At 38.8% G+C, this 27,887-nt stretch overlaps 1 protein-coding gene across 6 annotated transcripts in view; it reads left to right on the forward strand.

Moving 5' to 3' along the window:
• Positions 1 to 218: 218 nt before the first annotated feature.
• ATXN7L1 (ataxin 7 like 1) overlaps positions 219 to 27,887 on the forward strand; it is a 120,592-nt gene continuing 92,923 nt past the window's right edge. For 4 of the 6 annotated variants that reach the window (XM_042018365.1, XM_042018368.1, XM_042018366.1 and 1 more), the window contains exons 1-2: positions 219 to 300; positions 789 to 857. In XM_042018365.1, the coding sequence (XP_041874299.1) occupies positions 839 to 857 (19 nt within the window). In that variant the 5' untranslated portion in view covers positions 219 to 300; positions 789 to 838. The remainder of the gene's footprint in view (positions 301 to 788; positions 858 to 27,887) is intronic. The other 2 variants (XM_042018363.1, XM_042018364.1) reach the window with 2 other exon arrangements.

Consider the following 27,887-nt stretch of genomic DNA (forward strand, 5'->3'; position numbering starts at 1 on the left):
GCTGTGCGGCGGGGAGCCCGATCTGATAGGGAGCAGGGGCTGACACTACCCCCGTGTGGGCGGCGGAACGTCCCGAGGATGACGTGCGGCGTTCTCGAATCCCGTGTCTCGCTCGCTCGCTCGCCGCCGCCGCCGCCGAAGGAAACGGGAAAAGCAACAAGGAGGCAGGAGCAGGCGCGGCGCCATGGCGGCCCTGGAGCGGCCCGTGCCCAGTCCCGAGGCGTTCCTGGGCCAGCCCTGGGCCGCCTGGGTGCGGGAGGCCGCCCCCCCCGCACACGCACGGCGCCGCCCCCCCGCACAGTAAGGGCAGGGACCGGCCGCGGTCCGGCTCCGCGCGCCGCTCCCCCCGGAGCGGGGCCGGGGTCCGGCCGGGCCGCCCCCCCTCCCCTCCCCTCCCTCCTCCCGCCGGGGCCGGGAGGTGCCGCCCCCCCGGGCGCTCAGCTGACGCTCGGCCGAGCCCCAGTGCCATGTGTGCGGGAGGCGCACGCCGCGCCGCGCCTGCCGTGCCGCTGCCCCGCGGCGCTGGGCCGGCGCCGCGGTGGGGGAAGGGGGCGAGGGGGAGGATGCGCGGAGGGGCCGGAGGATGCCGCGGGCGGGGAGGGGGGGGCGAGGGTGCTGCCGCGGGGGGCCCGGCGGTTCCGGTCCCTGGCAGATGCTCCGACCATTGTGCTTTTGCTGTTGCAAATAGAAACACTGCTCACCTCCTCACCTCTCCTCCTCCCCTCTCCAAACAATAAATGCACACCTCAGGGCCCTCGGCGCTTCCTGACTCTGCTTCTCTTCTGCAGGTGTAGATCTGGAAGAGACTGGAAAGGAGGGTGGAAAAAGCAGGGAGGTTATGAGGCTTAATAAAGAAGGTAAGTGGATAGTGCTGGCACACCTCTCTACCTGTCTGTCTCTTAGTGGTTGTGGATGACTGTGGTTTGGCCTTGACAGGGTGGTCTGAGAGCATATGGATCTCTCTGCCTTGAAGAACGTTTCAGGGCTGGATACACGCAAATGACTGTCACTGTGTCAACTTCTTTTGAAGTATGGGTATAGCAGGTGTATACATGCAACTGACAGACATGGTAGAAGATAAGACAGTTCTGAGTCAAAAGACAACTACACATCAGTGGCCATATTGGATTTTTTTGTGGACCCTGTCCCTTGGTGCAACGTTCCAGTTGCTCCAGTGTGAAGTAAGCATATCAACCTTAAACATTATATTATTATTAGCAACTTAGTGGAAACATTTTCACTTGCAGTGAGAAAGGGTTCGTTACAGTCTTCACTTTAGCTCAAATCGCATTTTATTCTTCGTTCTCACTGCTGAGTGTGACCTATAGTCAACTGAGCAGCTAGCATCAAATATTATCTTAGGTTACACTAACCCATGCATATTATGCAAAAACAAATAAAATGAGTCGTTTGGGTCATAAGTTCTTCTAGTACCATCAGTGTGAACAGGCAAATTCCAGGTTAGTGGCATTTGCTAATACGCCAGGCCTGACACAGTTCTGTCACCTGCAAGAGGAGAAACTTTAGTGGTGAGCGTAGGCAAATCAAATTTACACATTTTGTTTGTGATGTGTGTCATTAACATCATGCTGAGGTAACACCTAATGCAACTAGTGAAATGGTTCAGGACGTTTTTTCAAGTAGCTTTGTGTTTGTTTCTGTTTCGTTAGGAAAGCACTTTATGTACACAACCTCTCTGTCTTGAGAGATGCTTCTTGGGAAGTCAGTTCGTGATGAACGATCCTATCATAGTGAAACTTTGGTGTGACTTACTTGTGCTGAGAGAAATCCTGCAATTACCTGTAATGTCATAATGTATCTTCTGAAATGATGTTAAGTTTCTCATTATATTATAGTTGTCATTGCACGTGCGTTCGATTTTGAGCATCTTGGCAGCTCAGAGGAATCTTATGTTTTCTAAACAAGCTCTTGATGAAAGAATTAATTAATCAGTAATGTAGATTTGTATGATAAACTATAAAATTGCATGGAGTACACATTAAAGTTATTTAAAATGCCATAAAACTTCCTTTTTGAAAGACCTTTACAGAGATGCCAAGCTCGATTGTGTTCCTATCTTGATTCTTATGTGCCTGAACCTCTCTATTTTGTCAGCCCAAAGATAAGTTAGCAGCAGAACTGGGATTTTCATGTAGTTTATTTATAGGTAAAAGGTTCAAGGCTCTGTACATCTGTCAGTAATGTTGATTCAAAAATAATTGAACAAAAATTTTGCTACTTCAGCTGTGCCTTCATAAAGAGCTTAATTTGTTGAGATAAAATGTTTTATGCACAGAAGTCCTTGAACACAAATTCTTATTATAAGCTTGAGACATAAAGATTGAAGCATGTCTCTACTCCTTAGTCATACATAATATGCAAATTTTTTCCTAGAACGATTCAGTTTAAATTATCAGTTCTAATCTCGTTTGGTTTTTTGGGGGGTCAGAGACTCCATCAAAGGAGCTCTATTTAAACTCACTATCCAGAAAAATTACTTCCGAACAAAGTGTAATGTCGTTGCTGACATTATGATCGTGACAGGTGTGAAGCACTTACTGGCTTTTATAGTACTTATGTCATAATACTGTGTAAAAAAAACCCAAAATTGACTGTTATATTTAGAAAATAAAAAGCCTTTAGGGATGTTATTGCTTCCAAGTAGTAACTTGTATTAGATCACTTAGAAAGAACTTCCATGAAGTTTGAATAAATTAGTATGTGTTGAAGTATTTCTACTATATTCACTTAGGCAGTCTGTTAAGACAGGTGTTTTCATCACACCCATCTGTGTGTCTAAACACCCACTGTAAATCTTCCTTGGATCTCACGATCTTTATTAATAAAGGTGGGGAAAAATATGAAGAGTTAGATTGGTCTGCAGGAAACATTTCTCATGTATTTGCAGAAATGCTTGTACTTTTACTCTGACCTTGCTCACATGTTGTGTGACATGTTGAATTTTTTTACCTGCTTTGTTCATAGGTAAGGGTTGTGGTTATGATAGGTCTGAATACAAAACACAACTCCTTTTTTTTACAATCTTACCAACTTGAGCACACCTTTTTTATGGCATCTGTGGTGCCAGGAGATTGCAAGTGGTGTCTTAGAAAAATCAAATGTTACTTGTAACTTATTTGTATCAAGTAACTGGGGGCAACAGACGGTCAGGATTTTAAGTATCAAAAATTACTTACCTGTTTGATAAAGATAGTGTAAAACCTGATCTCTCTGCACTTACTTCTTGACATATTTGTCTGCATTTCATCATCTTTAGTTGATATGACAGGTTTATATGGCCATTCCTTTGTAAGCAGTTAAGCAAGAAGGCTTTTTAGAGGAGTGAAACTGTGTGCAGAGCATGGTGGGAGCTAAGAAATGTGAAGACGTTGGTCTCCAGACCATGACAAGGTGTTTCACTTTGGTTTTGTAGAAAAACAATGGTGTTAGGTGGCAAAAAGTGCATCAAGTTAGCTTGATCCCTGCTTTGCTGCCTCCTTTCTGGTTGTGTACCATGCATGTTTAGAGCAGTGAGCTGCTCTTCCTCCTCACTTTGGCCTAGAAGGGGATGTGGGAGGCAGCATTTCCTGGAGATGGGGGGTAGGAACACTCCCTGCCTAATCCCTGCCTGCCCAAGGGGTTGATATTTGCATCCCTGGGCAGAGGGGTCACAGTCTGACTGCACTGTTCATTTCTGTAACGCAAAAGATGCACCGAGGCCATGTGCCCCCTGTGCCCCATCTTAAGGGTAAAAATAAAGACACAGAAGTAGTGCTCACTGCTTTCCTTTATTCTGCAGTGTATATGTAGGCAGCATAGAGGGAGAGAAATTTCCTGAATGTTTGTTCAGTTTTCTAGACAGAATTGCTTTTTGCATGCTGATACTTAGAGTAAGTTTTCCTATAGCAAGTGCAGTCTGTCCATGGTTGACTTTTACTGGTATGTGGGTTTGTAGAGAGGGGATTACAAGGTTCCAAGTGTTCACAGAAAATGAGAAATTTTATACATAAATGTTTGTGCCAGAAAAAAGAAACTTATCTGCTTATCTAATCAGGAAACAGAAACAGTATTGTGTAACTTATCTGACAAATCACTACCAAGCAACTGGCTTAGCTAAAAGAGGGGTTATCAGAATTAGAGCAGCATTTAGAATTTATGTTGAATTTTAAAAGGTTGAATGGCATATTTGAAGAATTGAAGATTTTCTTGCAGATAGCAGGCATAGTAAAAGAAGTCTTTGAGAAATTGTGTTCTGTAAAACATCACAGTAACTGTGTGCCTGAGGCAGGTACAGTGTTCAGTTATTATCAGCCATAACCTGTAAATGATTATAGATTAATTTTGGAGGCACGTGTTCTACTTTATACAATGTTTGAGAAAGTAATGGAAGAATGGGATTTTTTTGGTTTTGCATACAGAACTTGTATTAATAATTGTTTTAGTAATTTGCAAGTATTGAGTGTTGTGAGTGTTTGTAGGTAGACACAGGCTGTAAAGGACTAAAAGATATCCTGTGTATCTTCGTGAATTACAGCAAAGTTAAATATGACCTGTGGGATTTAGGTCTGTGTCTGGGTACTTGGTGTCATAGTCAACTTCAGTTTCCCAGTTCAGTGGGTTTGTATTACTGAAGTTTCAATCTGATGATGTATGTGTTTTGTCATAGAGAATCTTTTCACTAACCATACTGATTCGTTATTGTTTGATGTTAAGAATGTTATGTAAAAAATTCTAATTGTTTTTCTGATTTTGTGTTAAAAGCAGAGATTTTTTTATCTTTATTGTTCCGCCTCAAACTTGACCATTTTACTTTATGATTACACATGCAAACTGGAGTTTTAATTCTATTGGATAATTGTTTACAATGTATTTTTTCCCTATTTTGACTTCCCACGCAAATAGCTGATGGAAAGTTTTTTGATAAGTCCTTTGGCAACGTAAGAACAAAATTAAAGGGAGACTGATTAGTTTTGCTCTCAGTGTATTTTTAATTCTTCAGAAAAATATCTTGATGATTTTATTATTCTTCTTGGAAAAATAAGAAGTTAAGGAGGTTAGGTGGTGGTAGGAAACACTTCTATGGGGGTAAAAAGGATGTGACATACAGCGTTCTATTTTATGAAAAGCAAGAGGAAGAGAACTAAAATTATTTATGGGGAGATTGTGAAAGAAGAGAAGACAAAACCAGATGGTTAATGTAAGCATAGAGGTTGGAGTTGACTTTTATTTCATTTTTTTTTGTTGTTGTTGTTTACTAGTGGTTTGCCCATGGTGCTATTTGTCTCCTTTAAAAACATACTAAACAAAAAAGAATAAAAACGTTCTTGTTTTTCTTACCTCCTTCCTCTTCCACCTTTTTGTGGTAGTAGGGAATGTTAGAAAGGGCTGCGAGGGAAAGACAATTATAACAAGGTTTTAAACACATACTCCGAAAGAAAGAAGTGAGGTTATTGAATTTAGACCACCATAGTTGGGGATTTGGGGTTGGTTTTGGTCTTGGTTTTGCAGTGGGCAAAAGAGAGGGTTGAATGTTGTCTAATTTTCTGTCTCTTCTCTGTAAGCCAATACAGTCTTCCAGAGATATTGATTCTTAAAGAGATGTAATATTCTGTGGTGCTCGATGAGTGAAAGAACTGAGGATTGGCAGGGCAGAATGTGGCTGTTTTCAAGAGAAACTTTTTCTTACCATTCTTATCTTTATGCTGGGAATAAGAACAGTAAGCAGAGGTCCCCATGGGGTCTTTGTTTAGGATAAGAAATGACAGTGGGATTGAATTCTGGTGTGCATTCTGGTGTGTAAGTGACTTCTCAGTTCTGTATATGATATCTGGCTCTGATTTTTTTTTTTCATATGGACAGCTTCTGCAGGGGGGTGGCATGTCTCCTGGTTATGGCTGTCACCTCATTTAATGTGTTTCAAGGAATGATGACAAAGGAAGAATGAAACATTTTGTATGATAGCGCCCAGAAAACTTAGTCAGGATTGTAGTTTATCTTCATAGTTACAGAGTTATTTTCTGAAACCTGTCCTTTAGTTCTTCATCCCACACACTGGATAAAAGGAGTGGAGTAAGGCTCTCTGATCAGACATTCTGTGTTTTAAGTCAAGATTTTGATGGTTTTGAACGTGTATCTAAAACTGTTCTGCTGTAAATGACTTCATTAAAAAATCTGGTTTTGTTAGGTGCCACATATCTTGATGAAGTTCAGTATTTGTGCAACAGTTGTTCTGAAGAGGTTAGATCTCCTGTAGTTTAAGGTACCTTTTTTGATTGTGTGTGGGGAAGCCATGTGTGATTCCCTGTCAACTGCCAGCAGTGTCTCTAAGGATCTGTCTCTGACATTCCTTCTACGTGTTGTAATTTATAACCAGACTTGAGGAAGAGGGAAATTTATGTGTTTACTAGAGGGTACCCCAAGCCCTGCTGTCACTACAGAAGGTAAAAGACTTTGTCTACCTAATTTTGATTGCTGTATAAAAACGTGTGTGTTTTCTTCTTGATCTGCCTCTGTATGTAGTTAATAGTTTATTGATGGAATATAGATTTCAGTGTATAAAAAAAAGACTACACAAGAGCTGAACCATTTCCACTGTGAAATGGAGTAATTTCTTTGAAATAGGCCTTTTTTTCTAGTTAATTAAAAATTAGGACATTATCAGGTTTTGCTTTACCTTTGGGGCAAAAAAATACTAGCCATTTAAGCAAGGCTGATGTGTATGAATGAAATTAAAGCACTGGAAAATCCTATAGAAAACATTTCAAATTACATTTTATTTAAGCTGTGAATCACAGGAGTCCTGTAGGCAGAAAGCATAAGTTTCTGATAGTCAAAGTGAAAGTTTCTGGTAGTCACTGCATGCATTACTAAGATCACCTTCAGTAAAAATAGTATTGGTCCTATGAGTGTTTCTTAAAGAGTTAACTCCAATATAAGTTTACATGAATGCCATGATTATTTATTATTAAGAGTGATTTTGGAGTAACTAGCAAGAAAAATTTTTGCTTTATATGGGCATAGATTAAGTTACTGGATCCTTCTGTCTTCCAAGTTCAACTCAATGCAGAAGTTCTTCAGCTTGTCTTTGAAAAAGCTGGTTCAGGAGTTAATGGTGCAGGATGCCAGGTGAAACTGGTGTCTTTAGGTAATTAATATGCAAAAAAACCCCTTGGTAAGTGCTGTCAGTAACTGCAAACAGTAAGGGTGTTTGACAGAGGTCTGTTAGCAAGTCTATAGCAAGAAATCTTTGATGGTTCTTTTGCTGGATGAGAAGGGTAGATGCTGTGAGAGTAAAAATGGCCCAGTTTTTTATCACAGTGCTATGCAGCTGACTAAGCTGACTCAAATTGAAGAACGAATGCAGCACAGTTACTTGCAACTGATACGGAACAGAGGAAAACCAACTATTGCATGCATAATTTCTCTTTTTCTTTTCTGTGTCCCTTTCTACGGTTGATTTTAAAGGACTAGTTTTGTCATAACTTTTTGTATGGCTTATTAAAAGTTATGCCTGAAAGCCACTGATGTTGCTGGAGAAGTGAGCTTTCTGATTTCTCTTGGTCTTGTACTCATAGAAATGTCTTCCTTATTTCTGAAATGTTTTGCTTATTATTCAGCAATTTCCTTTCATATTTTACTAAGCTCTGTTAATAATACAATGCTTAAGCCCAACACATATTCCTATCTGTCTGTTTTCTTGGCAGTAATTAGAATTTACAATTATTTGGTCTTCCAGCTTTTTGGTTTCTGCATTCATGTATTTACGAAGTGTGTGCTGTTTGGCAAAAGAGAAGGGGAGTTTTCCGAGATCAGAAAGAGCATCAGCCAGAAGTAGCAACGAACTTGGCAACAGAAGTTCTAGGTTCTACACAGTTCCGGTATCTGTCTAGTGCAGTTTCACTTAGTCCGTGGGCCCCTCCTGAATCATCTGTGAAACGGAAGCTGTTGTATTGTGACAGAGCTGTGCGTGGTACACAGGGGTAAGGCTGGCTTCCCTTTCCGTTCCCTGGGAGCAGGTGTTCAGCAGAAGAGACAGAAGGGTGACTGATGAAGTAGCATCAAGACATAAGAATGACTGGCAAAGGGCAAGAGTTCATGCGGTTTGGTTCTGTGTGATCTTCTATCTTCTCTATGTTCTTTATTTTGTTTATATTTTTTTCTCTTATACAGTGTTTTATGTTTTCTGTCCAATCATTCTTTCTCTTCCTTTTCCTCCTGCAGGGGGCTATACATACAGGGCAGGCAGAGTCTGGGAATTTGAAATTATATTTGGATTAAACACTGCTAATGTCATATAAATAGTAGTTGTTGAGAAGTTTGCTGGATCAAAATTCTCTTCTCTAGCAAGACAAAAGAGGATGGGACTGGACCTTTCCAGTGACAGAATAAGGTGTTTGAGCTTGTCATCATTTTGAGCTGAAATGGTCAGAATGGAAGCTAAGATTTAAAGAAATGTAAATCATTATGTGTGTTCATTTTTTAATCTCTGATAGGTATCCTGTCCTCAGGTGGCCACTTGTGATTGTCTAGATGAGATAGATTATCAGGTGATAGCATATTCCGTTGTTTTTTAAGCTGCTCTTAGTTATGTCATATTGAGACAGGATGATACGATGACTTAAACCTGAAAAGTTTGTTGGACCCATGCCACCACAAGAAACACTGACAGAACCAAAACCTTGTTTGTTTGGGTCTGATAATGGAGATAGAGGATAATGCTCTGGAAGAATATAAGTAATTGGTCTCTTACTGCAGTGACTAGGGAGGCAGTATTATTATTTGCATGATCCTAATGCCTAGCAGCCCCATCAGACACTAGATGCTACTGTGCAGGGTACCAGCACAGGGAGGAAGGGTGTGTGCTTGTGTGTGTTGTGAAATTGTGCTGCAGAGAACTAATTTTTTAGTGTATGACAAAGCAGGAGTTTTAATATTGACGAACAAAAGGACTTAATTGCTCAATGTGATAGATAGTTGACTTTAGGCTAAACTGAAGTGGCTTTCTTAGAACTGTAGCAAGGAAAGCTTTAAGGTGATATTTGGAGGGCAGTGAAGTTATTTTGCAAGAGCTTGGAAGGTGTCCTTACTCAGGTGTAGAAATTTGCCTGAATGAAGATACAGACTGGTTGTTGAAAGCTTCGTAAATGGATACTGACATCATGAGCCAACTAGAAATATGAGCAAATGGTGTGACAGCAAGTAGGATGTGGAGAGTATACTGTACACATGACAGAGGAACCTGGAAAGCAAAGATGAGTTGTTCCCAATATTTAAATTTGGACTGGAGGATTGTGCATAGAAGGATGCAGAGAGTAAAGCAGTATTACAATATAGAATAAGGAACTTTTGGAACAGTGTGAACAAGCAGGATAATGTTTGTCAGCATGAAAAAGAAGAAAATATAACTAATGTGAGGTGAAGGCCCAGACAAATCCTTAGCTTTTGAAGATGTTTAGAGCAGACTTTGTCCTAGGGATGCAAGACAGGAAAAATCATTTAGATATAGATGTAACCTGAATGAATGGATCAAGAGAGAAGTTACTGGCAAAGGTGACATAGTAGTTTATCATAGTATTTTATATCTGAATGATGGACAAGTTGATTATGCTGTCCAGGGTGATCAAGAGAGGAGGTGGAGAAGAGAGGGTAGGAGTGGTGAGATCTAAATTCTGTTCTATCTGTATCGAGCTGAAGCTAACAGCTACTCAGTGGCAAGAAGTGTCAGAAAGATAGAATGCAATTTTTTGTTTAGACATAAATCCACTGTATTTGAGACCTATTCTCAGGAACAGAATGTAAAATTCTCAGACATGAGAGTAGGAGCAAAAGATACAGCTCAATGGAGACCTGCTAAAAGACAAAGGAGGAATAAGGAGCCTGCCAGTGCTCTGTGAAGGGATTGGTACAGGAAGGATGGGCGGTAGGAGAGGGTACAGCCATGGAAGTCAGAAACAGAGAGTGAATGTTTCAAAAGGAGAAAGGCATTTAATTTTTATGAAGAATGCACAAGGGTTATGGGTGGTAGAAATAATTAATTTGTGATGTTGCAATAGTAAAAGGTTTTTAGACATTTTAGTGAGAATAGTTTCACTGTAGTGCAAGGGATAGATGAAGGAAACTCAGGCTGAAGTTAGAGACGAAAGTGTAATTTGTTATCAAGCAGAGCATAATAATGTTAAAGGTGAAAGAAAGAAAGAGTAGTGTAGTTAGAGAATGAAGAGGTCAGAAGTAGATTTCCAAACACAGAAAAGACTACCTGTCCTGCTGTTCTGTCAGAGCAGAAGAAAGGAGATGGGAGGTATGGGCTGATGTGAGTGAGGCAAGTGGAGAGTGGGACAGATGTGTTTTATATCTATTGTACAAGGAAGAAGGGAGAGCTATAAGGGAGAGAAAGAGAGTGGGAAGAGAGAATGTGAAATGGTTATTATGTTTTCCCTCTTTCTTTTGGAATAAATATTTGCATTCTATTGCAGAGAAAGAAATAGATACAAAAGAGAAGGTCTGAGGAGTGAGTCAAAAGTAGGAAGAAAAAAGGCTGAAATTGCAGGTGTGGGTTCAGCTCAACTGGAGGAATGGCACAGATTAGTAAGCAGCAGGAGAGAGAGAGAGAGAGAAAATGTACGATAACCTCATTTTCAGACCGGTTCTCTTTTCCGCTGCAAATTCTAGGACAGGCAGAATACAGTGAAGAAAATGGATGTTTAAGACGAGCATGAGTTCAGGATTGGTGGAGTTGGACCTAGTACTGGCAAGCAGAAGCAAAAACCATCACAAAAAAAAAAAGCCCTTCAAGGAGAGGGAAGAGTGTCTGGTCATATCTATAAGATCGCATGATTGACATGAAAGTAGTAGTTCTGTTCCTTGCAGTGCATCATAAGTAGATAATATGTCTACATGGTCTGTCACATACTGATACTGACTTGTACTTCCTGCTTCCAGAGCTGAGACAAGGCCATGGAATTGCATTGTCGTGGACTGGGCCCGGGTAATGTCGTATGCTCAGGGTGTATCGTGAGAGCTTGGGCGCGGTGCTGCAGTAACCATGGTTGTATGGCTTTTGCTTGTCTTGCAGGGCAAAGCAGCTTGTTCCTGTCTACACGCTACAGGCAGACATGCTTTATGATACAGCATTTTTTTTTTCTCTGAGAAAGCAGGACATAATAATTTAGAGGGGTTACATGGAATGGCTGTCATTCATGTCATTCAGTGTTTAAGAAGTTAATCTCACGTTTTCACATCTTTTTAGTAGATCTAAACAACTGTTTAAAGAAGAGGAGAATACTGTGGGAGAGATTTGTTCCCTCATGCACAGAGCATTGAGCCGATCCTTTGACTTGGAAGGCTTTATTCATTACCTTGCCTGCCTTTCCCAAGCAACTTTCTGCATGTCCCTGTATGTTATCAATGTTCAGTCATCCCAGCAGCTTATACACGTCACCATGCAGAACTGCTGAGAAAAAAGGGAAAGCAAAAAAGTATTCAGATTTTCTCTTCAGGGTCTCTCAGGGGTTTTTTTGTGCACTATAATGAAGTTTTGTGGTTCTGATCTGTATTCATGCTTTTGCTGTATTTTTGGCTTTTTAGAAGACTTGGAGAACCTTGGGCAAATATACTAAGAAACTGAATGCATGGCAATGGAAAAACATGAGGAGAAATGGGAGGAAAAATGTTTCAGCTCTTGAAATTATGGTGAGCTGTGTGTATAGTGCTTTTAATAGAGTCTTCGAACATTCTGTGCTTGGTGTAAGTTTTCTTCAGTTTCTCTCATAACTCACAACACACTGGGTGTGAACATTACCAAGCCTTGTAGGTATTTAAATTTTGAAAGAGGTAATGCAGCTTTACATATTTTTGAGTTTCTTGCTCATCAGGAAAAATTATTCTTGACTGCATTGCTCAGGGAGAGAATGCTACGAGTTTTATTTTGTGGCATTTATTATTCTTTCCAGCTTTTCAAGATACCTGTCACTATTCTGACTGTTTGTTTTTCAAGCTCCTTGGCAAATCAAAGGTATTGTAAACTTTTATCCCTTTCCTGGAAGGTAAGAGTTTATCCTCTGTGGGAGTTCTTGTAGGATTTCCATTTGTTTTGAGTTTTTTTAACTTCCTTGTAATTAAGTATGTATTTGGAAAAGTTCTAAAGAGATGTGTCACATATGTGTTCAAATGATGTAATGTATGTAAGTGTTAGCTTTAAAACAGCAAGATATGGTCTATATTTCTGAGAGCTTCCAATACATTTCAGACAAAACCATAAGTAGTGTATGTTGTGAAGACAAAAATCAGTCTATGAATGTTGAAAAATTTCGTGCAGTAAGCTATTTTAAGGAGGAATTTGAAGGAGGTAGAGAATAATTAGTTGATGTGGAGGAAGGAGGCATCAAAGCTGATAGTATAGCACACAGGAAAGTAGCATACAGAACAGATTTCTAGTGAAAGCAGTTAATTTGTAAAAATAAACTCTCCCTGTTCTGTTAATATTGTCTTACTGTCTTGGAGCTGGAAAGCAAAACCAATTGTAATTGCCAAACTGCAAAAATAACATAAATATTGAAAGATAAATCTTAATATTTCTTAACTCTGTTCCCTAAACATGCCCTCTGTTCTCCAAATACTTAAACATTCCCTTTTTTATTAGGCATCATCTCTTCTCTTTAATAGTGCCCTAGTTTTGCTACTAGGTAAAAAGTGAAGACAAACTAACACATTGAGTATGCAACAACATTTGTCATTCTTTTACACTCTTTCTTCTGTATTAGTGCTTTTATTCCTATTTGTTTGTATATTACAGGATTGGAGGGTAAAGTGACATACAAAATTCTAAAGAGTTTTGACTCTTGTTCTAGAACATCAATCTTAAAATGAGCCTGTTGTGTCCAAATTCCTCTGAAGTTTAAATTTTTTTTTTCAAGAGAACCCCTTGAATGTGGGCTTTCCATGGCAGATTTCAGACATGCCATGTGCAAGCATATTGTGCCATGAAAACAATACACAGAACAAGTGCTTTTAAAAGCCTGCTCATTTTAATACTGTGAGGTTGTGAGAGAGACTTTCCCTGTGTTCAAAATCATGATATTGAAGCTGCCTTGAGTAATAATCAGGACGGTGTGTATATATCCAGAGGAAGGGTATGACATACAATTCAAGTCAGTGTGAGGAGAGGCAGAGGGAATGAGTGGATGGGAAGAAGTCAGGAGAAGTAGGAAGTTGACTACTGATGTTTTTAGATCACCTCTCTTCATAAAGAGGCCCAAGGTGTCCTACCAGCTGTAGTGTGTAGAAATTAATCCTTTGTCACTGAAAGAGGATGGGCAAACATGGCTGCTGCTGCTGAAAGACCAATCGTACCTGCACTGGAATTAACTGAAAGAACACCGAAAGCCTACTGTGTACTGATGGGGTGTAATCCAGTCCTCACTGAAGTATGTTACTGCATAACAATATTGAAAGGAAAGGAACAATGCCTTATTTCTAGATTACAAAGAGAATACAGTACATGGAATGTATATATTTACAGGGGGAAAGAGAAAAAGCAAAATACTAGAGCATATTACCTTTTCCTATGACAGGTTGTGGTAGGCTTTACTGACTAGCACTCTGTTTACTGTTTTTCAAAAGTTGATGCTGCCATTGACACCAAATTTTACTCATTAAAGTAAGGACTGACATATTTCAAAATACATTGCTGGGGTTTATCTTTCTTCCAAAGAACAGTTACCCAAACCACACTTATGACAATAGGTCAGTTCTTATTATGGCAAAAACCTGCAGTACTTCACTATATTTTAGCAAGTCACCACATATTCTAGTATGGTGCTTTTCAGTAATTTTTAAATTACTTAAAAGAGGATTTGATGTTACTGGTCCAAAAGCTAGCTAGCTTGCTCCTTTTCTGTGCAAACATTACAGTCATCTTCTTTTGTGCACCTGCTCTACCAGTGAGAACCGTGTACACTTTACCAGATATGATAGGATATGATTTTATAATCTCTAATTGGATTTTTTTGGCAGTTTTCTTTTTGTTGTGTTGTGAAAATGGTCATCCTGGATACTTCATGATTTTATCCAGGTTTCTTTTTCATCCAGAATAGGAAGGGGAACTAGCTGATGATACAGTAATAATTGAAGATTGTAACTGGCAATTAATTTTCACTACATGGGTAGATTTATAACATTAGCAAATCCTCCATGACTAGCCTGCAGCTCTGCCTTTTGTCTGGATGAACACTGGCTTTAGCCTGAAGCAATTTTTCGTTGTGCCCACCGGATTTTGCTGAGAATAAAACCTGCTGTGACCACCCAGCACCTCAAGAGGTGAATATATAAGTAAGCATCAGAACACCATAGTGCAAAATAGGCTGGGAATGTTGCATTTATTGAATGAAATAGTGGTTTAAAGAGGGAGCTTTAAATTGGGTAACTATTGCATGATTGCAGTGTAATCTTTCTCTCTGCAGTTTTTCTCTTGTAAAATACAGACACCGAATTTATGTATTTCATCATACTTGGAGCTTATGCAATTGGGGTTAAAAATACATTATGTTTTTCTTTACAACAAACAGAAGTAAACTTGGTCATGGTCCATTCTGAATATTTTGTATTAGAAAGAACTTCTAGATACAATAAAAGTAGAGATGAAGGAATTGCTTTTGAGGGTTGGTTAATTTAAGTGTTGCTCCTTTTGCAAAGCACTCTTGAAGGAGGCTGAAAGTGCATGACTGGGAGAGTAGGGGGAGGTGAATACTGCTGCATTTTATACAGCTTTACTGAAATGTTGTATCCCAGTTCTCATGTCCACATCTGGTGTTGGAAAAACTGGAAGGAGTTCAGAAAAAATCTACATTAATTTGAGGCCTGGATAATCAGCTTTGGAATGGAAGATTTAAGAAGCTCAATCTATTTAGTTTATCAACAGACAGTAGAGGCTACCTGATAAGTCTATAAGTACTTAGACAGGGCAAAGGTATCTGACAGTTAGATGGTTCTTTCTCAGGTAGATTAAGGGGATTCTCATGGCTGAAAGCTGAAGCTAGATCAGTTCAGACTAGAAATAAGATGCAGTTTTCTAATGATACAACTAAATAGGAACAGCTTATCAAGGAATGTAGTAGACTTTCTGTTGCACAAAGTCCTTGCATAAGGCCCTGGTGCTTTCCCTGGAAGCACACAGTGCTTTAGCCATCCAGAAATCTTGGGTTCAAGGCTAAAATAATATGATGGAATTCTGTGGCCTCTTTTAGCATAGAAAGTCAGTACAGATCACAAGGAAGATTTTTGTTCTAACTCCCTAAAATTTCATACACAGTCGCTGCTTCTTTTGTTAAAAGAATAAGCTCATGTGAAAGATGAGGTGACAAAAGCAAAAAGAAGCTTTCTGATGTGGTGAGTGAGAAGGGACCATCCTTTAGTAGAAGGTAAAAGAGAAAGTAAAACTTTCCAATCTCGCTTTGTATTTTTCTGGTAAGCACTGGTAAAACCACTAATATCCCTCCAGTCATTAATTCTAAGGATAACATAATCATTTACCAGTGTAACTGTTAGCCTTTTCAGAAGCATTCAGATCGTTTGTGCCTTCTCATTGTAAGGTCAGGTAATTGACAGCTGGACCCAAATGCCTTCTTCGACTTTGTTTGCAAAGCAAAGCAATCTTTGTCAGCATGTTTTCCCTGGTGCTGCCTTCTTGGCCATGGATTTATGAGGACATAGCAGGTCAATCTTTGTAAAGAGTAAAAGGCTCTGTAATTTCTAATATTAGTACTTGCATCATTTAGTTTGCCTCTTTCTTGTAAAATCATCACCAGTATGACTGAAAGTGTCACATTTTTTCTTGGTTATGCCAACAGCAAGACCAATCAGTGCTGATTTAAGGTAGATTCAACTTAGATGGGAAATATTGTGTATGTGGGGTTAGAAGAATCACGTAACTTGCTTTTAGAGGTTTTCTCAGCACCAATGGTCCTCTAACTCTTGTAAGCACTGTCTACAAAATAAGTGGAGAGCAAATGTGCTGCATCTCAAGTTAATAAATTCTTCACCCTCATCCCCTTACCAGTACTGCTGCCTCCAAAAACTTCTAAAAGAAGACAGCATGAATTGGTGTTATAAAAAAGAAAATAGTCAATATTGAACTTCTTTGTATTACATATTAGGGTTTGGGGCTTACAGATCCAACAAAAACTAAAGAATTTCAGTACTGCAGAATAGACTTTGGTGGTGGTGGTTTTGCTGCAGTTGGAAGGGCTAAAACAAATTGTGAATTGGACAATGAGGTTTGCTCCAAGTATGTGTTAGTGTGTGTTCTGTTGTAGAGCCATGTGAACTTTGAGCTTGGGCTTTTTCTGGTTGGGAGTATACAAGGTCACACGTATCCTGTGCTAGCTTGTAGTAGTACCATGAGGAGATTCTAAAGGCTCAGGAAATCTGAGTCTTCCTCAGTTCCTTGTTGTTGCCTGTGACAATGTTGCACAGTTTGGTAGGCATCTGATCCATCAGGTTTTGGCTGAGTAATTACAAAATATTTAGAAGTTTACATTTGGAGTCACCTTTAATGCTGCTTGTATAGTGAGCTGGACTGAATGTTTGGACTGTGTCCTTGTCATGGTCTCCTCAGTAGGTATATGCTGCTATCTAACAAATGTTGGATTAGGTCAGGATTTGCTGTAAGGCCTATATTCTCTGCAGAATACTAACAGCCTTGCTAAGATCAATCAGATGATTGGTCTACTTAGCCTTCCCAGCATCATTTAATCCATACCTGCATTCAGGTAAATTGTGTTTGAGACTGTGGGAAATATGACAACAAAAGATGATATTTGCTTTGACATAAGGCGCTAAAAAGGGTAACTTCTAATATGATAGCAGGAGTTCAAGAAGGAGATGGAAACCCTGCAGGAGGGAAAGATTCATTAAAAATTGGAGGAAATAGTCAGATAAAGTTACTCTACTGGTGCAGCGTGCCTGGCCAAGGCAGTGGTTTGCTGGGGTGTGTATTAGGCAGATCTGTGTCACTATTGCTGTTGGATAAGGATCTCTAAAATGTATGGAAACTCTGTGGTACTGTAGAAAGCTCAAGGCTTCACCATCCTGTGAGGTACTGTTCCTCATGGCTGTCACTCAAGCTGGAGGTTAAGAGCACCAAAGTTCTTATATCTCATTTGCTTTCTACAGGAACAAAAGTACATGTTGAAAAAATCATGCTCTACATTGTCATGCAACAGTCTCAAAGTTTAAATGGATTAGGATCATCATCTTACAAAAGTTGTGCTTGCTTCAGAAGAAATAAGATGCAGAGCTTCAGAACCTCATGTAGCACATGACTGCACCAAACCATTCAGGGTATTTTCTTGGCTTTTTGTCAGTGTCCTGCCTACCAAAAGGCAAGGCATCTTGAGCCATGTGTTTCCATCTTATGCCAATTGATTACAAAAAACCCGTTCCTCTCTTCCCCACTCCACTTGCCAAAATGTAACCGCGTGCTTCTGCAAGAGACAAATGACAGCAGTCATACCAGAAGAGTTCCTGTCCTGAAATGTGCAGAAGCCTGCTAACTTTCTAAACACTATATTCTTGATATGGCACATAGGTCAAATGCTGGCTCCAGAAGAGAAGTATGTCTATCTCTGTGTGTCTGATGGAGCTGAAACTGTGCTTTCTTACTGCCAGTCACCTACTGAGAGAGAGCCACACTGACCTGTCAGGAGGAAAAAATGTTATTTTTACCATAGTGACTCCTCAGGATGCAACAGACAGGATAGGTTCTGCAGTGTGGACATGGAAGTGTGGGATTGAAATACTTTGAGCTGATACAGGAGCTTAAGGACTCAGAGAGCTAGCACACAATCCTGACAGTTGCATCAGGCCATCTTTTAAATTGTGTGCTGGATACACTAGCAGCAAAGTGCAGCACAAATATACATTTGCAGTCTGAAAAAGATATAAAGCACATAACAAGGTTAGCTGGATTAAGATGAGGGATGGCACCGGAGCATTGCTATGTTTATATGCTGAAAATCTGCAGGCAGATTTCCTAAAAACGTATGCATATGTGTATACATATATTCATATATCTAGAAAATTGTCTGTAATCATGTTTGCTCTTGGGTTTCAAGATTTTTGTTAAGTATCTGTTGATTCAAAATGACCCTCTTTCAAGGTATCACTTATGTTCTTTGATCTAATGTTGCAGCCTTTATACAGTGTGCTGGGGCTCTTTTGCGTAAATGAAAACTGGTTTTAATCCATGATACATTTGAGATTGCTTGTCTTATTTGGCTATTCATATTTTAATAATTTAAAAAATTACAAGAAATCATACTGTTATTTGTTTCTCTTTTGAGTTTCTTATTTTGCTCCAGCTGCCCCTTTTAGCTGAGTTTAGCTATAAAAAGCATGTATTATATACTGTTAAGTGGAACTAATATTTGGGAGTTGGTCAATGTGTCTGTACCTTATATAGCTGGTATTTTAAGACAGTCCTTGTCCATTGTCAATATTTTAGGTGAACTGTTTTGCTTGCCAGAAATTGCTTCCTGAGAATTCTTTCAGTGATGTTGCAGTAAAAACAGCAACTGAAAAAGAGCAGAAGCCTATACCTTGAGTTTATATAGATACAAAACTTCCACAGGACATACTGGTTTGAAAGACGTCTAGGGCTTAAATATGTTTACTATCAGTATTTAGTATATTGTCTTGCAGGTGTTTGGAACAGTTTGCCCTTGTCTTTATTAGCATCCAGACTGTTTCCTGCCCTGATCAGGTGACCTTTAGTTGACATCTGCTGTCAGTTAAACATTGTTGGTTCCTTAGTAGAGGAACTCACTGTGGCCTGGGGGCAGTGAGTCTGGCTGGGCACGTGTCACTTTGATTTGGCATTACTGGTTTGTTTCTCTCTGCTTATCACCTCCTTTGGGAGTGTAACAGTAAATGGATGGAAAGGGGGGTCAGAAGAAAATCAGATGTCCCGATCTCCGAATGTAATAAAATACCTAAAGTCTGAAGGCTTTTTTTTCTACAAAGGCAAATACCGTAAACGTGATACTTCTGCATTTAAAAAGTGCAGCCACCTCTTAAGGATATTGTTGGTTTCATTTTGGTTTGGTTAATGATTTACCCTTTCGGAATCAACAAACAGTTTTAATGCTTTAGTAACACACTTCTCTAAAGCACTTGGCAGGCTGCTTAATAAATTAAGCCTCTCAAGCTTTCTGTGAAGCATCACAGATGGAGAAACAGAGAAACATGGAGAGGCCAAGTGACTAGCTCCAGACATAAAATAGATCTCTTGTTGTGTTGCTGGAGTGCTTTGGTTAAATGCACCTACCTTTGGAGATTGTGTGAGGCTGAGGTGAATAAAAATAAATAAATTGCTGCATATAATTGGAACACATGACATGTTTTAACAATATTCACCTTAGACATATATCTTGTTATCTTCACAGCATAGCTTGTTGTATCTGCATAGAAGCTACATCCTCCTTACCACTGATATTTTTATGAAAGGTAATGGAGGACCAGGTATATGTGTGGGAACTGGGAGACTGACCAGCCACAGCTTTACAATGCTGCTGTCAAGTTAAGTTTTAATTTTCCTTTATTTGAGGAGAGAAAAACTGCCTTTTGGTCTCTCCACAAAGTGCCTGTCTTAAGGGCTGTCTCATGGAAGAGATTTTGTCATCAGAATAAGGGTACTTTATTTCTTACTGTTCTTGTTTTCTTTAATTGTTTTCAAAATTTGCTGTACTTGCAATCAACCAGATGTAGGTACTTAGCAAAATCCAGGTCTGTGAGACAGCACTGACAAAGCTTGCCTTGGAGTATAGAATGTGTACAGGAATATCTGTGGACTGCACTTCAGTAACCTGTGTACTGAAACCTTGGACAGCTTTGAAATGTGGGGTTCTTTTTCTTCAGAATTTGTGTTTAAATCAAAGGAGTTGGTAGAGTAGCAATTTGATGCTGCTGTGTATGTTCCGTAGCTTGAAGGAGGCTTTCCTTCTCTTTAGCAGGTATGAGTTAATTATTTTCAAGAGACCAAATTGGCTCAGAGTGTTCCTGTGGAGTTGGTTCATTCAGAGAGACGTGTTTCAGCAAGGAACTTATGTTGTATGTGTTAACTTCTTTTACATGGTTTTGAGTTGCTCCTGGCTTTTTTTTTTTTTTGCCATAACTTTGTTTTTAATTAGAGAGGTTTGAGCAAGTAAAAGGATGGAGGGGGTTAGAGGTGAGAGGAAATTACCCTGGAGTAGGATAGGCAAGAGGAGCCAGGGGGAATTCATACCGTGGCAGGAACTGGGAATGTATCATCTGAAGTTTCAGGGGATGTGTCCTGCCTAGTAGTGTGACCTCTTGCCTAATTTGCTTTGTGCAAGTGCTTCAGATATGCCTAATGTGAAGACGATGGGAGCTTGCAAATCATCAGAATCTGTTTGAAGGAGTCAAGAAGTGTGGTAAATGATTAAGGTTTTGTTTGCTTAGAGTGTCCTGAGTTTTGATGTGTCTGGGCTACTGACTGCTTACAGTTCCTTTGGTATTGTGTGTTCAGCACTCTGCACAGGAAGATATAGGGCAAAGTTTTCATTAACAGCAGCACAACTCCCATTATGAATGATCTCACTCACCTTACATGTCCAAAATCTTTCTTAAAAGTTCAGAATATTGACTGTTTTGAAAATGAGAACATTTCTTCATGTAAGTCTGGAGGCTGTAAAATCTAGAAGTCTTCTGAATGTGACTGAGAGCCATGCAGTCAAATCCATGCATGTTGCCTAAGGAGATCTTTATATTCTCCTATGCAGATGTCGTGGTGGTATCAGTAATCCAGTCATTGAACGGTACTTTTGTTCTGTAACTTAATAAAGTGAAATGCAATTCCAGTGTGTGAAATAGCAGTTGACAATAGAACTGGAAAAAATAGTGCTGTATTATTTGCATAATTATTAGTTTCTGGGGTTTTTTTGCAAAGAAAAATATTCACCTGGGAGGAATGCTTCCGATTTTGGAGGGGTTTTTTGTATAGCATATCCTTTTAGTGGAATTTTAGTAGAGATGATTTTATTCACAATTTCATCAGCAGTTTTGCAACAAGTTTGACATTTTGTAATGCTCTGTTTCCACAGAGGAGTAAGTCCTTGTAAAGTTATTGAAACATGCAGTTATAAAGCACTTGGAATGTAAACAGTGATTGTGAGCTAGCTGTGAGTATGTTATTTTAATTAGATTTGGGGCATGTTTTGATAATTAACTGGGCATGAATGATTACTAGTGATTTTTATGGTAGTATAATTTCTTTTTCATTATTGCTCTCTTTTTATTTTTTTTCTCCTTTCTTTGACAAGGGGAGTGGTCATCTGTTAATTTTTGGTAGCTATCCTGTTGATACTAAACCAAAATAAATTAATTGTGAATGGCCAAGTGGTCAGCTTCTGAACTGTAAGTGGTAAATAGTTGCAGTATTCTCCTTGCTGTAAAATATAACTCTGAGATGAAACTCAATTTTCCCACTTGATGTATGTGGAGACACAGACAAAAATTTTGAATCCAGCATTAAAACTTAGTTATGCCTGTGTTTTCTCTTGAAAATGTTAGTGTATTGCTATTGAGTTTAATAGCCATTGACTTTGCTAGTGTTAGCTGTAAAATTCAGCTGGTGCATGAAACAGAAAATGCTTTCACTCAAATGATAAAAGAATAGCAAAGTAGTAATTACCAAGTTCTAATTTGTGTTTATGAAGAGTTTAGGATGATACAGTCAGGGAGAAAAAAAACCTCTCTTTTTCACTAACATGAAGCTATGTTGAAAAAATGTAATATTATAAGATTTTTAGTAGTTAAAATGCTGATCCAAGTATCCTTCAGGTATTGCAAATATAGGTAGAGTGATAAAGTTATAAAACAATTTTTCAGATAGTAAAGAAACTTATTAAATTGGTAAAGAAATTTATGGGTAAGGTGTCCAAACTGCCTTAACTGTATTGTATCATCATGTAACTATGCAGTAACTAAGTACCCTAGTAACTTAAGAGGGTGTGCTTCTCTGTAGGTAGTGCTTTCTTTTTCACAGTTCTTGCAGGCTTTTTGCATTGCAGAAACATGTTGTTAAAATCAAAATTTTTTAAAAGAGTCCAGTTTTGTTAACTGGACTCTTTACTCTTAAATGCTTGTGATTGAGAGACAAGTTTTAAACAGAGTCAAAGAACCACATTTTAGGTACTGAATAATGTACTGCACTTGAACATGGAGACTTAAAATAACACATGTGGTATGAAACTAGTTTAGGAAGCTTTGAAGGTGCTTTGTATTTTAACACTCTGGAAGAAAGTGTATTTGGGACTTAAGAGTTTTCTTTAGGCGGAGGATTTCTATGATGAATGCTTGAAAAAAAATGGACTGTTCAACCTTTCTGCTCTGATGACTACAGAATATCCTTTCTGTTGGAAAGTTGTTGGAAAAAATAGTTGTTATCATCTTGGAAACAAGATGGTATTTAATTGCAGAGTAGTTGGACAGATCATTTACAGAAGCTTCATTAACAGGGAGTTTGCATTAACAAGTTGTGTCTGCCACTCAGATGCACAGTTCAACAAAACTCACGTCTGTCAAAGAGGAGATTGGGAAGAAGTGCACATCACTAACTTTGGAGGTTTTGTGAATGATACTCCAAAAATGCACTTTACAGATGTGTATGGTCATTCTTTGTGCTGTGCTGAGTTGGGTGTTAGTGCTAGTTGGTGTTAGTATTATTTTTTTCTATACTCAGGTATTTAGACTCCTTAACAGAGTTTCACAGACTCTTTTGATTAGACTAACGATTCTGTCTGGTGTTATACTACCCTTCATTACCTTTCATTAAATCCATGCACCGCATTAATCTCTCACCAACCTGCTGGCAAGATTCCTGAGGCTGGTGCCTTCCGCAGCTCTGGTGCTGCAACAGCATACACAGTGCAGTCCTGCGCTGTGTTGCATCCCTCAAAATGTGCATGTACCTGTTCACACTGAAGCAGTTCCAGAGTTTGCTTCTGATCTGCAAGTTGGAGAACATGCAAACAATTTTTAGTGGACAGATGTTCACTTGCATGGCTGCTGTACCATATTCAGGCTATTTTCTGTTGAGGTTTTTTTTCAGAAGCTGAATTTTGTTGAATTCAGTCTTTTGGAAAAGTAGTAATACCAGTGGGTTTTTTCCAGATGAAATGCTGTGATAGGAATTAACTGTCACTTATGCCATTGCAATTATCACATAAAGTTGCAGATGAGTTGTTAGCATTTATTCAAATGTGCATAAGAATGGATGTGCTTCTTTTCTTGTGTGATGCTTTTCGATAGTAAATTTGGAAGTGTTTAGTTATAAGTTACAAATGTACTTAACGCCTCTTGATATACAGGGAAAGACACTAAGAATTCAAGAAATTTGTCTAAAAGCTTTCCCCGTAGGGGATGAAGGAATGCAGGGTTTGACTACTTCTTTGTCCACTGTCCTGTCTGTTGGATTAAGCAGTAATTAGTAACAGCCCTCCAAGGATCTGTACTGTTAATGTAAATGGGGGTAAGGTTTGTTCCTAGTGATAATGTGGAGGATATTTTTGTTAAATGGAATTGGTGAAAAAATCTCTTAAGTGGTCTCTGTCCATGAATCTTGATGAATTTTTGTTGCTTTATGATGCTGGAGTGTACTTTAAATGCATGAGACAAGGCAGTGTATTTTTACTCCTCTATCTCCTTTTTCTTCTGTCAATTCAAGGCACTATCACTGCTGAAGCCAGATATGTGCCAGAGAGCTGTGTGTCTCTGAAAAGCTGTGTCGTGAACTTTATCTAGGAAACCTCTTGTTCCAATGAACCTACAATTAGATAAATCACGGAGTACTAGGGGGCACAGCAGACTTGAAGAAAAAAACGTGGACTCTAAACACATGAAGAATCAGTCTTTAAACAGAACTGATTTGTTGAATTTTTTTTTTTTAGCTGTTGAAGAGCTAGCACAACACTCTTAATACTGGATGAAATAAATTAGCAACTGCTTCCCTACACCCCAATCCTCAGAAATAAATGAACAATTGCTTTGCACGCCCAAATCCTCAGAATAGTATAATGCTGGAAGGGAGATTGCTTCTAAGCAAAGTTGACAGGCATCAGACTGCAGCATAAGAAGTGTTAAGTGGTCTGTAGTCATGTACTTAAGATTAAAATTAGGAAAAACTGTTATCTTCCTATATTTCGAGTAGTTCATTTCACAAAAACCACCTTTTTCTCCTTTCCGGGAAGCAAAAAAACAGCTCCAGAGACATCTGAAGCTTTCCCAAGTCTCTGAGAACAAGAAAACAAAATCATTGCATTTTTTTTGTTTGTTAGGTAGTGAGTATTACATATGTGCAGGTGAGAATATGACTTGTGCAGTATTCAGTGTGGCAGAAATCGAAGCACAACAATAATGTGATTGAGCTGACAAACTGCTTCTTTCTTTTATTAAAAGCTTCCATTAATAGCATTTATTATATTAGTGTGTATGCCTTTGAGTGACAGTATTAAACCAATGATTTGTCTCAGGAGTAGGTGCTGTGCAACATAACAAGTTGATGACAGATACAAGTAATAAGTGTGTATTCCATTGCTTTTCATTTCTTTCTTTTGCTTCTTCCATACTACTAGATGGGCAGGTTACTTTAGGCTTGCCCTGTAAATTTTTTTAAAGTCTTCAGAACTGAAATATCTTGATATTTCTGAGGGAAAATACTTACAGTTTCTTCTGCTCATTCTTTAGTTGATAAAATCTCCTCAAGATTCTTAAGGCCTTTTTTTGCTTGACGTAGGAACAAAAAACTTTATTATTTTTACTCTCATTTAATGGCAGCAAATTTCATGCGCGTATCTTGCTAGTGGAGTTTGCTCCTTTATAAAGTGGTCACTTTAACTGCAAAGGTTTATTTTTTGATTGATCCTGTATGTTTGAGAAACTGTTAGTAGCACTTCTGGAGGAAGGAGGGAGGTGGAAGGAACAGAATACCTCTGAGTGGAGTGTGTATATATTCTTTAATATGTTCATTTAGTTCACTTTAGTGGCATACAGACTTGTATTGACCTGAGCCCTTCATGACCATGTTCTTTAAGGGTTGTGTCTGTTAGAGGTAAGAACACTCCCTGAGGTGTGCAGCAGGCTCTCGTCATGGACTCGGTTAGTCTAGCAAAACTGTGCTCTTGCCTCCTGGAATAAGGAAGAGACTACCGTACCAGCACAGAGTGCTGCATTGCCTGACTTGTTTGTCTGTAGGCAACATGTTGAACCAGTAGGAGCATATTCCTATCCTGGGAAATGTTTGTGGTGTGAATGTAAGTGTACTATATAAATCTCAGTGTAAGAGCTGATGCGGTATATATGCTTTTTCAGACAATACAAGTATTTGACTGATTGCACTTGCAAAGATAATTATTCCCTTGAGAGCAGAATTCTTAAAATGAGAGCTTTTTTCTGGAGTTGTATGTTAGTGGAACTATAGGCTGCTCTTCAATTTGTAGAAATTTTTTAACTGTTTTGTCTAAGTGGCCTTGGGGTAGACATTTTGAATGTTTGGACTTTGGTTAGAAAGTTTCTCATTCATCTTTCTACATCTTGTTATCCATTAATATTTTTTCTCATATATTTTTCTTTGACATAAAGTCCTCTAACTGAAAAAACCCCACAGTTAAACACTTTGAGCAGTACCTTGATCTGTATGCCAACAAGAAAGAGAACTTAATCTATTTCATTTGGAGCTGTGTGAAGGAAAAAGATGATGTTATTGAAAGTCTATCTGAAAGTAACTTTCCAGAGAGTTGAGTGACATGAGAGGCAATATTCCTGAAAAGAGGTGCTGTTATAGGTAGGAGGCAATACAGAAAAAGCTCAGAGAATTGGCATAAGAATTATTTGTGTCCTTTTAGACAGTACATTTAGACAATACATTTCCATTTAATATCCAGCTGTTGATTAAAAATGAGCAGACACTCTCCATCTTGGGTGAGAAGAGAGTTATATTAAAATACTTGGCCTAGGATCTTGTTGTAGGGAGAAGGGAAAATCAAGGAAATACCTAGCATTTTGTAAAATTACATAGGTGAGATTAAAGATCTCATTTTTCTCAATGTTTATTTGCTTGTTTACTAATTGTTTTCCTTACTACAAAAATTAGTCATTGTCTGAGAAATATTATTTTGATAATGCTATTTTCATTGTTAATTTTTAATAATAATAATAATAATAATAATGTTATTAAAGAGCTGGCCTAGAAAGCTGTGAACATTTCATTTTTATAAGGCTTTCTTTAACCCTTAATAACTCTGTTCTTAATCAAAAAAAACAGGATTTCTGTGAAGATTGTCACACACTGCTTCTAAAACATGCTGCAAGTTATCTTATTCGTTGCTTGTTCTATTGTCATAGTGAGGTCCCAGCCAAAATGAAGGGCCCCATTGTGGTCCCAGTGTATGGACAAATAGTAAGAGAATACTGAAAGGCTGCAATCTAAACAGGCAAGGCAGACAAAGAGCATATTATCCTGATTTTAGAGATGGGATACTGAGGCACAGAAAAATCTAATCAGGGTCATGCAAGAATGTTGTTTGGGAGCCAGGAATTAAGCCAGCTCTCTCCTTCAGTCCAGTTGTACTGCCTTAAACCAGAGTCGCTCTTCTGCAGAAGATAATACAGCTTTGCAGGCGAATGCGTGAGTGCCAGTTGTGTCTTGCTGAGTGTTTATGAAGGAAATACCAGTTGGAGGATTAAAGTCTGTTTCATGGCAGTCTGCACAGAAGAAACAGGAATGAATGGGGTTTTTGCCCATGGGATTTTTCTCCATAGGACCATTTTACTGCATAGATAACTTTTTCTTAGTGTGCATTGACAAGAAAATGAAAGAAGAGAACCTGCTATCCTTGTAGTATTTCATTACTAGCACTCCAAATGTTGGAATTACTAAAAGTATTGCAAACTAATTGTATTTAAAACACTTCTGTCTTTTTGCTGCAAATTCGGTAGTCCCTAATATGACTATTAGTAGTCCTTAATATGACATATTCAACATTTCCTTAAAAAAAAAAAAAACTAAAAGAAAATGTCAGTAAATATCAGAGAAGTTATTTTCCTTTCAGACTTTATTTTTCGGATCACTAATATTTGTTCACTCAATATAAGATCATTGAAGCCATGAGGGAAATGGGGAGAAATAAAGAAAAACCACTTTAGTACTCACTCTGACTCGCTCTAAAGATGATGTGTAGTAGAGGTACTGTTGTGAAGTTACAGATGGGTTATTAAATTATTTTGGTTCTTTTTCAACCAGCATTTGATATCTCCAAATCTTCATCACACTGCTTCTGCAGGACCAGTATGTTCATGATGTTTCCATACCTGTTTAGTTTATTTGGCTGTGTGTCAGAAAGCTTAATCATCTTCATGCAGAAAAATCAAAAGTTGAAGCATCGTGTATTTCTAAGTTATTGTAGTTAACTTGCAGATGACATCTCTTCCTGTGTCAAGGTGTGTTTTCCCAGCATAGAAGCTGTCAGAGTCTACCTGCTGCAGAAAGTATGGATGTGGTGCAACCCTCTAACTGTTGCTAAAGGTCAAACGTCTGATTCTGGAGAGCTATACATCAATCTGAGCTGAAATTTAGTGCCATCATCCATGAAGGGTACTACTTGTGCTGACAAGTCTCATTTGCAGTGAGACTTCTCGATACATATTTGAGAAAGAAAGAATTGTTCTGTTGCTGTATGGTGGTTTGTGGAGACTGCCTGGTCAAGGTGCATGACATTTGCTTTGAATAATGAGAGAAATGATTTCCAGCCATTCCTCTCGTTATGTTCCTCTCCATGCCCGTGGGATGTTAAGAAATCGGAATTCTAATGTAGAGACTG

This window comes from Corvus kubaryi, unplaced genomic scaffold, assembly GCF_017639235.1.
Source record: "Corvus kubaryi isolate FWS band 111438036 unplaced genomic scaffold, C.kubaryi_AGA036_p1.0 137, whole genome shotgun sequence".
Taxonomy (NCBI): domain Eukaryota; kingdom Metazoa; phylum Chordata; class Aves; order Passeriformes; family Corvidae; genus Corvus; species Corvus kubaryi.